Source organism: Pygocentrus nattereri, chromosome 15 (assembly GCF_015220715.1).
Source record: "Pygocentrus nattereri isolate fPygNat1 chromosome 15, fPygNat1.pri, whole genome shotgun sequence".
Taxonomy (NCBI): domain Eukaryota; kingdom Metazoa; phylum Chordata; class Actinopteri; order Characiformes; family Serrasalmidae; genus Pygocentrus; species Pygocentrus nattereri.
Genome location: NC_051225.1, coordinates 35200108 through 35213057, shown reverse-complemented (window position 1 = coordinate 35213057; position 12950 = coordinate 35200108). Strand labels below are relative to the sequence as shown.

Here is a 12950-nt window from a genome sequence, read left to right as displayed (position 1 = left end):
GTTGCCATGGAAACGCCGCTAAGCAGCACAGGCTGAGACGTGGTTTGAGTTAAACCCATTTTTTGTCTAGTCATATTCTGTGGGATTTAACTGTTCTTAGAAAACCACAAAAAGATTTTATGTTCTGTTTAGATTACGTTCGACTTTATTTTGTTGTTTAAATTTCGAATTGATTTATTTAGCCTCTGTGCCATCGTGCAGGCTTCTCAGTAGACGATTGGATTTCAAGGCCACGTGGATTTCTCTTCTTGAGTTGGCAGTACTTTTCTTTTCTTTACTCGGCTCGGACATGCGTCCGGCCTGGTGCTCCGCAGAGGAGCCGGCAGAATGAATGGAGATAACTGTCTTGATCCTGATACGGTGATAAATGTTGATTTTCTCGTGGCTGTTCTCAGGAGCAGGAGATCTTTATCTACAGCCTGAAAGAGATGTGTCCCCTGAGCCACCCGCAGAAACTGCTCTCTTGTCCGGCTGTGGTCACCTGCCTCACGCTGCTGCCAGCCAGAACAGAGGTCAGTATCAAAGCCTGTTCACTGCTCACTCTCCGCTTGGTTTCCTGTCACAAAGTTAGAAATGGACGAGGGGGAGGGTTCTGTTGGAATTGACTTCCGTATTTGTATACGCTTTACGCAGAATCCCCGCAGATCCTTGAGCAGTCTTATAGGTATTAAATCTTAATAAGATAATAATGAGCCCTCTGCTGGGTATTCACCCCAAAGCACTTGTAATCTTTCACCTTCAAGGTGCATCAACACAATTTTCTGACTTTTTAAACCCAGAAATCACAGAGATTTCTGTGCACTGATTTAACAGGCAAGTAGGCATGTCAACAACAGATGTAGCAATGGCTACGTTGTTCATTGTAGCCAGAGTATCTCTTTAAGTCATGAACGTGATGATTCAGCCAAAAATGTAATGTATACTGTTTGTCCCTTACCCCAAATGTAGTTAATCAGCCATGGCATGTTTGCTTCTTTAGTTTTACCGGAGCTACACGGCTAATGCAGTCACCAAAGTAGCTTCCTGTCATTTGAGAAATATCACTAAAGTTCAGCCTTTTCTATCTCAGAGCGATGCAGAGAAACCTGTTCATGCATTTGTTACAAACAGTGTTGATCACTGTAATGATCTTCTTACTGGATTTGCTAAACAACATATCCATTACAACTCATACAAAATGTGGCAACATCCTAATAAAAACAACACCGAGATCATTTCACTTCCGTTTGAAAGGAACTGCACTGGCTATCTAGATTTTTAAATACTAATACTAGTTTTTAAGGCTCTAAATGACCTTAAAGCACCACCTACATCACCTACAGTGTCTGAGACAGACCCGTTCAATTATTCTGCTTCTATACTGTGGAAGTCAATTACATCTTTTATTAGACAGTCAAGCTCAGTGCATTGAAAGCCGCATCTGTTTAACGTAGCGCTTAATTAAAACTCTGCATCTTGTGATATTTATCTTTTAATTTGATCTGTCATTTTCTTATATGATTCTAAATCAACACGTCTCATTTCTTGTATAGCTTTGTTTACTGTCTGTAAAGCACTTTGAGCTGCCACCGACATGAAAAGTGTTGCATAAATACCAGCATTATTATTATTATTATTATTATTATTTTCATTATAATATTATTATGTCATACAGTGTCAGAAACCACAGAGCCAAGTCTGTAAGAGATTACTGAGCGACTCAACACAGTTTGACGCAAGTGTGTGATGATTCATGTGGTTTGCACAATACTATAATATCCCATTACTTATTATCTACATTAGCCTCATAGCTCCGTTGTGAAACAAACAAAGCTCCAGCTTGAGACACTTAACATGTTTCAGCTGACTGTCTTCGTTTAGGGTAAGGATGAGTGTGCAAAGTTGATTTTTGGCCAAACTATTGCTGTTAAAGTGCCTACAAAATCAGATTCATTTGATGCTGGCCAGTTATTACTGTGGTATTTTAAATCCAGTTCACACAGCGTCTGCTTGCATGAAGGCTCAATATTTATATACCGATTAATACTGTTTGCATAAGCATCACCTGTGCTGCCGTTAGCTTTATGCCAGCCACTGAAACTCCTCACCTTCTGTGAGCATTAGCCACGAGCCAACTTCGCCTCATCCCACGCCTCACTCAGACACTGTGGGAAGGAGGGCCTATACGATGCCCAACAGAGCAGTTTTCCCACCTTTCTCCCCTCCGCACCCTTCTCCTGTTTGAAGTGCCCTGAGTCCAGGTGTTAGCACTCCAGCTCGTGGAGGCAGATGGCCCTCACTTCCTACAACAATGACAGAGCGCTCTTCATCCCTCTCCAAACACACACTTACACTCCCCCTGCACACTTTGATGTGGCCTCCACCCGCAGCTTTGGTGCAGTCGGGGTCAATGGCAAATGCTTTGTGGTTTCAGGGCGGTTTTAGGAAGGAAGAGAATGGATACTGCTCTTGTAGCGTTTAGAGAATGACTCCCACACTTGAGTCGATGAGGAAAACACTCGTTTGGTGAGAGCAGTCTGGCTGTTAGAGACCATTTTCTGTTCAGGTACCAATATTGAAACCTTGGCCCAGTCCCATTTCTTAGTTTTAAGAAATGGGACTGGGCCAAGGTTTCAATATTGGTACCTGAATGGAAAAAGTGGTCTCTAACAGTCAGACTGTCTCCTTGTCCCTTGGAACTGTACCTATGAAATGAGACAACCCTCAAATAATAACATTTACTTCATTATCAGGCTACTAGCATATGTCTTTAAAGAGGGAGGATGTGATAATTATTTATTATCACCCACCCCTAATTCTTCAGTGATATGATACTGAAGTCAGCTGCTCACCAGCTTCATATTAAAATGTCCCTTTCCACCTTAAATGGTTACTGTTTAAGGTGGAACAGGAAATTAAGCTAGCTAGCCACTGAGACATCAGCTATTGTTAGTGAATTTGTATGCTTGTTATGAAGACATGGACAATAAAACATTGAAATAACTCACAACAGTACTTTTGTTCTCGTTTTGCTCTATACTGTACTTGTGCTGTTGTAATACAAGGCTTTATCTCTGGGATTAATAAAGTGATCTGCCTACCCACCCACCTACCTATCTGTCTTTCTGTCTATCTATTCATTCCACTAAATAAGCCATAACAAAGTTATTGCAGCAAGTGATCATGAATATGCTGCCGGATGACTGAGATATTGCATCAAACTACTCTGAATTACTGTGTTTACATCTCAAATGAAAAGATTCATTCATATAATGCCAAAGTATTTATTAAACTCACAGATTAAACACAGATGCGTTTCAGCACACAGGCTTTCTCCGTGGGTTTCATTTGTTTTTCATTTGTTTACTTGGATTCGGCACTTTGCAAGTGCTTTGTGACGAGGAGAGTAGCCTGTTCATTTTTTTATTTGTGTACATCTCAACAAGTGCATTATGAAAAAAGCAGTGCTCAGAAGCTTTTCTGCTCGTTCCAGATTTTATTTGTTGGAAAGCAAGTAAATATCGTCTTGTGTCTCTCAGTTGTGAGGTCCTCAATCCCTTTCTGTATCCACAGACACTTCCGAAGGTTTTTGCTGGCATGGCAGACGGCCTGGTGGCTGTGTACACTCTGGTAGACGACATGCCGGTGGAAGGAGAAGCCTACGTCTGCTCGCACACTCTGAACAAGTCCCTGTTTGGGTTGGAGGACTTGGACCCCCGGCAGAGACCGTATCCCATCCACGGCATTGTGCCCGTGCGGACCGGTTCGGAAATGTGGTACACTAATGGCCCAGGTGTGCTTGTGATTGACAGCCATTCCTTGCAACCCATTCGCCGTCTGGATCCATATCTCCCGCCCTCCAGTGTAATCTCCATGGCGTCCAGCTCTAGTTTCCGTGGAGACGAGGCCGTCTGGTGCCTGGACGATCACACCAACACCTTGCTGATGTACCATGCTGCCAGCTACCAGCTTTGTGCCAGCTACAACTGCGGGGACGTGCACCCACTACGGGACGTTTTCCCCATCCAGATTCCATCCAGGGTTGTTATAGGAGGTGGTTTAGGTGCTGATGTTCCTCCAGAGCAAGAGGAACCAGTCCCACCTGATCCAGAGCCTGTAACAGTGACCGTCATCCACAGCAAAGAAGCTGGCACTCAGATCCTCAGGCAGCAGGACTCTCTGGACTATTGCTCTATCAGCTCCTCAGGCTTTAGCTCAGAGCAGTTGGACCAGCTGGCCCTGAGCCACATCGATGCTTCCAGCTCAGGTGCCCTCAGCTCTCTGGCCAGCTCCAGCAGCATGCCTTTCTCCACAGACTGCGAGGACGCAGATCGGGCTCAGGATGAGCAGGTTTCATCTGAACCTTCACCTCCAGCGAGCGCAGAGCCAGCTCCACAGAGCCGCACTCTACCCTACCTCCAGGCCCTTAATGTGGTGCCAGTCAGCGGCACAATATGGGTCCCCAGGTACCGCTAACATCTCTGATACCACCTCACACTAAATGTGAACTGCAAAAAATTATGTCTGCATGAAAAGATTCTGAAAGTAGGCAATATTTCTGAATTTTTTATGTGAGAGCAAAAACATGAGCAAAAGTATTACGGATGTATAAACAAAGCTCAGTGCATAGTGATGAGATATAATGTCCAGCCTGTGCTCAGTGAGTCTGTCCTGTCAGTGGTTCAGTATACAATAATGACCCGATATATTCAACCTATTTTCAGACGTTCTTTTTTTACTTAAATTTGAATTTTGACTTTAAATTAGAATTTAATGTGCTGTTTGTCATGTTATACAGTATCCTGTAGTGCAGCATTACATCCCTCAGTGTCATCATTTTGACAGAATTCACAATTTTCAGTAACGTTCATGTTCTCGTTCATCAATAATCTCTCAATTCAATACCCAGGATGCACTGCATAACATATTATACAATGGCAATAAAGAAATGCACTTATATAGAGGCCAATAAATACAGATGTGATATCCATATTTCTAGCAGTAATGTATGCTTTCCGGTTTTCTTCTTCATTTCATACAGCTCACCCCTGTGAATCTACCCTAAAGCACTTGTTGTATTTCAAAAGATCCTTCTACCCTTAGGGTACATCACAAGGAGGTTTTGTTGTCTTTAGTCTGAAAATTCTCACTCTAGAGACTTGGCAACGCTGCTGTATGGTGTGAGTAAGCATGTTTACATCAGATGTAAACATGATTAAACTTTTATTTCGTCCAGATTTGCCCCTTAAGTAATAATGTCTACTTTTTCAAGTTAACGGTATTATTTCCTAAAAGAAGCTAAATTGTCTGCCACTGCAGTAAATTAATTTCACTTGATATTATCACTTAAAATAAATAAAAACATCTTAAAAGAAATTGAGTAATCGAATAAGAATCTCACAACAATCTCAGAATAGCCTTAAAAGAAGGCTTTAAGTCAGCTGCATGTAACTGCTGTATCTGCTAGCATGAGTCTTTAACATTTTGCTCTACTGTTTAAGTGAAGTTATTTAATTACATAGTTATTAATAATTACATTTACATTGGATTGAATATTTGAATCCACACTTTCAGTTTTTCCCCTTTTTTTTTTTTTTTTTTTTTTTTTGTCAATGGCAAATTGTGGTAGATGAGGATGGGTTTTCTTTCTGGAAAATAATGAAAAAATTAAATATCTCCTCTTCTACAACCCCATTTTCAAAAATATTGGGATACTGTGCAAATTGTAAATGAAAACAAAATGCGGTGGTATGCAAATCATTTAAACCCTATATTATACTGAAAATGGTACAAAGACAAAAAATCAAATGTTGAAACTGAAAAGGATTTTTTTTTTTAATATATGGCCATTTTCAAATTGATGCCAACAACACATTCCATAAAATGGGGATGGGGACAACAAAAGGCTGGTAAAGTTATGTAATGCTAAAAAAACACCTGGTGGTGTAAGAATAATGTTTCTCAATGTAAAGAAGCAAAGATTTTTTTTTCAAACTGATAAACTTAATTGTTTTTTACAAATATTCCCTCATTTTGAATTTGATGCCTGCAACACGTTTCAAAGAAGTTGGGACAGGGGCGTGTTTACCACTGTGTTACATCACCTTTCCTTTTAACATCACTCAATAAGCATTTGGGAACTGAGGACACTGATTGTTGAAGCTTTGTAGGTGGAATTCTTTCCCATTCTTACTTGATGTACAGCTTCAGCTGCTCAGCAGTCCGGGGTCTCCGTTGTCGTATTTTGTGCTTCATAATGCGCCACACATTTTCAATGGGAGACCGGTCTGGACTGCAGGCAGGCCAGTCTAGTACCCACACTCTTTTACTATGAAGCCACGCTGTTGTAACACGTGCAGAATGTGGCTTGGCATTGTCTTGCTGAAATAAGCAGGACGTCCCTGAAAAAGACGTTGTTTGGATGGCAGCACATGTTGCTCCAAAACCTGTATGTACCTTTCAGCATTAATGGGGCTTCACAGATGTGCCAGTTACCCCTGCCATGGGCACTAACACCCCCCCACACCATCAGAGATGCTGGCTTTTGAACTTTGTGCTGATAACAATCCGGACAGTCCTTTTCCTGTTCGGCCCGGAGGACACGACGTCCATGATTTCCAGAAACAATTTGAAATGTTGACTCGTCAGACCACAGGACACTTTTCCACTCTGCGTCAGTCCATCTCAGATGAGCTCGGGCCCAGAGAAGCCGGCGGCGTTTCTGGGTGTTGTTGATATCTGGCTTCGCTTTGCATGGCAGAGTTTTAACTTGCACTTGTAGATGGAGCGACGAACTGAGTTCACTGACAGTGGTTTTTTGAAGTGTTCCTGAGCCCATGTGGGAATATCCGTTACAGAATGATGTGGGTTTTTAATGCAGTGCTGCCTGAGGGATCGAAGGTCACGGGCAATCAATGTTGGTTTTCTGACTTGCCGCGTACTTGCAGAGATTTCTCCAGATTCTCTGAATCTTTTGATGATATTATGGACTGTAGCTGATGAAACCCCTAAATTCCTTGCCGTTGCATGTTGAGAAATGTTGTTCTTAAACTGTTGGAATATTTGTTCATGCAGTTGTTCACAAAGTGGTGAACCTCGCCCCATCCTTGCTTGTGAATGACTGAGCCTTTCAGGGATGCTCCCTTTATACCCAAACATGACACTCACCTGTTTCCAATTAAACAAACAGATGTTTTTTGAGCGTTCCTCAACTTTCCCAGTCTTTTGTTGCCCCTGTCCCAACTTCTTTGGAACATGTTGCAGGCATCAAATTCAAAATGAGTGAATATTTGCAAAAAACAATAAAGTTTATCCATTTGAACCTTAAATATCTTGTCTTTGTAGTGTATTCAATTGAATATAAGTTGAAAAGGATTTGCAAATCATCGTATTCTGTTTTTATTTATATTTTACACAACGTCCCAACTTCATTGGAATCGGGGTTGTATTAACTTAAGGAGCCAGTTAGTAACTTTTTTAAACACAAACATTTTACAGTCTGCTTGTTTGATTGAGCTAATAGTGAGTAATAATTAATGTAAATCTACATGAACATGTGAAAACGTGCTTTTGTTATTGTTGATAATTGCAGTTTCTCGAGGTTAACCTTCTTATGTAATCCTCAGGGTTTTAAAGTAATCAGGTTAAACAGGTGTCTCTTGAGCTCTCAGCCCAGCCTCGGCTGCCTGAAATAGAATAGAGAATTTTTTTTTTTGTTTAAATATGCTCTGGAAATGGGTTATGCCCAGTATTCTCCGACTCCCCTGGATAAGTTGGTGAGGAAATTTCCTCTGTATTGTTAGCAACAGTTATGAGTCCCTGAACAATGAACTCCATTCATCTAAATAGTTATTTACATGGATTACTAGAAAGTATTGTTTTGGAGCTGAAATCTGCTGCTGAGAGGTTTTCACTGGTTGCGTAAAACATTTCAGTGGGAAAGGTTAAGGAAATGTTGCTTCGTTAAAAGAAAGCAGATATAAAGATAACACTTTGAATGATCTCCTCTATGAAATTGTTAAATGTAATCAGTATGTTCCAAAAGACAACTAGCATGTATTGTAATATATTGCTTTTTGTGCAGGGCTCTAAATCTCTATATGTGATTATACTGTGATCAGAAATTAATTACTAATAACTCAGAGGTATAACTGTAATGTTTATTGCAGGCGTGGAGGGGATATAATGGTGATTGAGGTACAGGAACAGTCAGGGCTGCTAAGAGGGCGGGTGATCGCTGTGCTGACCGTTCCAGGAGTTCAACAGTATGGGTGAGTGTTCAACCCATCCCACACACTAACACAATCTCATAACCTTCCCCAAGTATTTCTCCCTCTGCCTCCCTAGATGTTAGAGCTATACAATACTGAGGCTCACAGCGTGCAAATAACCTCTTAAACTCATCACTGTTTTATTGTGTGCTGTGAGCGTCCCGGCCAAGTCTCACGTCTGTGAGTGTGATTGATTCAGTTAAGGTCTCATCCAGCAAACAGAATAAAGCAGGCCAGTCTTTTATTGTGTCTCATTAGAGGGTTAGCAATATATGTTTAGTACAGACAGGTGGCATACCAGAATATTTTTCTAGTATATGAACATTGGGCTTCATTTATCAATATCTTCCTTTGTTTTTCTTACATCGTTTCTTGAGAAAGGCCCTAAGAAAAAGTCTCCATCAGATTCATGATGTGTTCTTAGACCTCAGTACTGGTCACACCTTTGTGCTAAGAACAAATCCCAAATTAGAAAACATTGGTGATTGTCAGAATCATCATAAAAACTGTGCAAGTTGGTTGAAATTTCTTCCTAAGAATGGTTGGTGAATGAAGCCTATAGAGTTACTACACAGTTCATATACATAACCTGAGCTACAAGAACGGCTTATTTCAATGAGTGTGTTTACATGAACTTAATAATCCGATAACTGCAGAAAATCAGATTTTATCAGTAATCCAATCAACGTACTTATATGCACTCGTGTAATCAGACAATGGGGAAACTCCAGGTCTATATGAATCACTCAGATCTCTAGTTTTCTGCTGTCAACCAGCCCAGTAAACTCATCCAAGAAGATGTGGATGTAACGTAAAACTCAAACTTCATGATGCATTTTTTTTTAATCAAGTCATTTTACCTGAAAATATAAACATACATCATCTAGAAGAGGAAGAACATTTAAATCTTTCATTCATCAGGCGTGTATTTGGTTTCAGCATCACTCCAAAGTGTTTTTCTGTGTCTTGCAGCAACACTGATTGCTTATTTCTGGTACCACCATCTGTTTTCACACATGCGCAGACTGAGAAATCTGAAAGAAATCAGAGTAAGAGTTTACATGCACTGAGAAATCTGATTACTGAGCTGAAATCCTGCTCGTTTTATCAGATTTCTAGACCATACTCCAATCTAAGAAATTGGAGCATGCTGTTTACATGGCCATTTGAATAATCAGATAACTGCAGAAATCTGATTGGATTACTGAGTGCATATAAACATACTCAATGTGCTGTTTTTCTGATGTCATGAAAGTCATCTCATTTACATATATCCACCTATTCAGCCCACAGCTTTGTATCTCTGCCCCTTCATGCTGGTGTTATACGGACTTTCCCAGCCCAAACTGCTTTTTGGATTAATCAAAATACAGTCAGCCAATCAGAGCAGAGCTAATTTACATGGACGGCATCTGTGCCCGTTTCTTTTTTCTTTCATTTTGATTGATTCATAAATCAATTTATTATCCTTTAATTTCTCCGCCTGTCTGTTTATTCAATATGGAATTTTGTCTATATTGTGCAGCCCTACTTGATGTTCCTATTTAATTAATATGACTTTGTCAAAATATTACCAGTATTATGTGTTATGTACATTCACTATTTAATTTCAATACTGCCCCTCTGAGAAAAAGCCCACCAAACTCATTTAACTGTGAATTTGCGTTGGATTTTCTTCTTGTTTCACAGCTAAGCTTTTATAATAAGTCAAGTTATCGTTTTTTTTTTTTTTAAAAGCCATAAAAACATTGAGGAGGCTGCATAGAGGGCAGTTATGCAAATACAAAGCATAGAATAATTTCATAAACTGCCAAAGAAACTGTCCAAACACTGCCAGACATGAGGCCTTTAACCAGCTCTACCAGTGGCCATGCCTCACTGTGGAATAGTCTTCCCTCATCAGGGTTTAATATGCCAGATCTGTGAAACCTCTTTATATACCCCTAAGCTCCTAGAAGAGAGAGAGAGAGAGAGAGAGAGAGAGAGAGAGAGAGAGAGAGAGAGAGAGAGAGAGAGAGAGAGAGAGAGAGAGAGAGAGAGAGAGAGAGAGAGAGAGAGAGAGAGAGAGAGAGAGAGAGAGAGAGAGAGAATGTGGATATTAATTTGCCGATTCAGCTTCAATAAAGCACACAGAGATCATTCATCATGTGCTTAAAGGCTCACAGCACTCTTGTAATTATATCTATAAAGCTCCAGCAGCTGTTGAGAGAGGGAGAAGAAGAAAGAGAGGAATAGATAGACGGTAGAGTGGGAGAAAGATGACAGAAAAAACAGTGATAAATAGGAAGGAGAGCAGTAGAAGAGTGAGAGAGGGAAGGAGACTGGTAGAGAGAAGGTTGAGGGAGAGAAAGAGAAAGGAAAGAGAGTAAGGAGAGGGGAAAAAGAGCAAGAGAATGGGGAGAAAGAGAAAGGGAGGAAAGGAAAAAATGGGGAGGAGAGAAAAAGATTGAGGGGGAGGAGAGAAAAAGAGTAAGACAAACAGAATAGAATGAAAGAGAGAAGGAGAGAGAAAAAGAATGAGAGAGGGAAGAGAGAAAAATAGAATGAGAGAGAAGGAGAGAGAAAAAGAATAAGAGAGAGGGAAGAGAGAAAAATAGAATGAGAGAGAGAAGGAGAGAGAAAAAGAATAAGAGAGAGGGAAGAGAGAAAAATAGAATGAGAGAGAGAAGGAGAGAGAAAAAGAAAATAAGAGGCAAGAGAGAAATAGAATGAAAGAGAAAGTTAAAGTATGAGAGAAGGAGGAGAGAAGGGAGCAGAGAGAGAGGGAGAGAGAGAGAGAACGATGACGGACCACACATTTCACATACGTCCGCACGACGAACGTCTACAGCATTTGTGAAGATGAGGAGTTTTTATGTGCTGCAGTAAGTGGGACTAAACAAGCCCACACCCTCAGTGAAAGTGCTGAGCCGACTCTTATAGAGTCTTTATAGAGCCGAGGCTCAAGACATACAGGCCTTAGTAACACTTTCACTGGTCCTTTAAGACTTTAACAGCCTCTTAGAAGCCTTGGCTTCTTTACACCGCTTGCACATTTTTACAAATGCAGATTCTTTCCTAAGCCCATCATGTAGTGCCCTTTAACTTTGGTTCTTTCCACGCAGCAGCTGGCTCAGCTCACACCCAGCGCTCAGCGCTTTCTCTCCAAACTCAGAAATCACAGCTATTCCCAGCGATAACAAAAAGCATGACGTCATTCAAATGAGTTATCACTCACATATCTGTAGCTCAGTGAAACAAGTGGAGAAATTCTCTCAAAAGTGTGGAGGCCAGATTTTCAATTGATAGCACATTGGTGGTGATAAATAGACGAGGAGATATTTCATTGTGATTTGAATTTGCTGCAAAGTTATGCCTGCAGTTGTGTTTTATTAAACTCATTTGGTCAGAAAACATATAATACACCTTTTGGCCAAGTGTTTGAAACTTTTTTAGTAAAAGCTGGAAGTGTAGACTTGAACCAGGACGTAAGTTGAATGTAAATATAATTCATTACATGAAGTTGCTTTTGGGGAAAAGTCTCAGATCTCCAGAAAGATCATTTTACAGGAAAAGGAAGAAACTTTCATAACTTTTAATGTAAGTTTATGAAATGAGATTTCTTTCCAAGTCATTTGGGTCCATTCATCATGAAATTTTGACATAATGTAAAGGACAGCTGGCGTTATCAAATGATGTAAAAGAATTAAAAATGGAAATAACTGAATATACTGTGTTTAGTTCCTATGGCAACAATAACTTAGTGTGTAATTCAGTGGTGAAGCCAGCTGAGGGCAGGGGCTGGCGGAGTGAGTGCTGAGGGGTACGTAGGGTTTTGGGCAGGGGGTTTTGGGTTGCTCTTCGGGTGGCCCACTGACATAACCAAAAATAAATACAGTGGTGCTTGAAAGTTTGTGAACCCTTTATAGAGATTTTCTATATTTCTGCATAAATGTGACTTAAAACCTCATCAGATTTTCACACAAGTCCTAATAGTAGAAGAGCCAAAAATAAAATAAATATAGAATAAATATATAGAAAAATAAAATAGAATAAAATAAAAAGAACCAAATAAAAAAATCAGATTAGATTTGGTCATTTATTTATTCGAGGAAAATCTGATCAAGTTTTAGGTCAAACTTCTTCAGAAGTATAGAAAATTTTAACTTTAAATTTTCACAAACTTTTAAGCACCACTGTAAATACATAATAGTTAAGCAATAGAACATGAGAGGGAGTGTGTTATTGCGAAATAACACACAACCAACAGTTAAATAAACAAAGCAAGAAATAAATAAACTGGGCCGTCAACGTGGCATTTAATGTTCTAATGTCAAATTATAGTTCCTTAACAAGCAGCTTGTTGCTACGTCACAGTAACGAGCTCTGCTCACTCGCTGCACAGCCGGCAGTTCGTTCTCCAGCTCCACAAAGACCAACTGACAGTTTGGGAATTTAATGCAGTCTGACCAAATTGTGTTATGGCAAAATATCAGCACGGTTACAACGCTTCTCAACCAGCTTGCGTGGTCAGAACGAACTGTTGTAAAATATATAATATTCTATTGTAAAACATCTAATAATAATATAATTAATATATTCTGACATAATATTCCAAAACATCGAACAGAATTCTGGTAGGAGATCATGTAACTACAGTGACGTAAATGACAGAACAGAACAGGTTGCAGTATTTTCAAAGCAGTAATGAGGCCTCAAGTT

The 12950-nt window shown here is 40.0% G+C and overlaps 1 protein-coding gene across 2 annotated transcripts in view; it reads left to right on the top strand.

Annotated features, from left to right (window-relative positions):
• The window catches only part of lrrk1 (leucine-rich repeat kinase 1), a 148275-nt gene that overhangs the window by 124800 nt on the left and 10525 nt on the right, over positions 1–12950 (top strand). For both annotated transcript variants that reach the window (XM_017699556.2, XM_017699557.2), the window contains 3 exons: positions 396–512; positions 3553–4445; positions 8148–8249. In XM_017699556.2, coding sequence (XP_017555045.2) covers positions 396–512; positions 3553–4445; positions 8148–8249 — 1112 coding nt within the window. The remainder of the gene's footprint in view (positions 1–395; positions 513–3552; positions 4446–8147; positions 8250–12950) is intronic.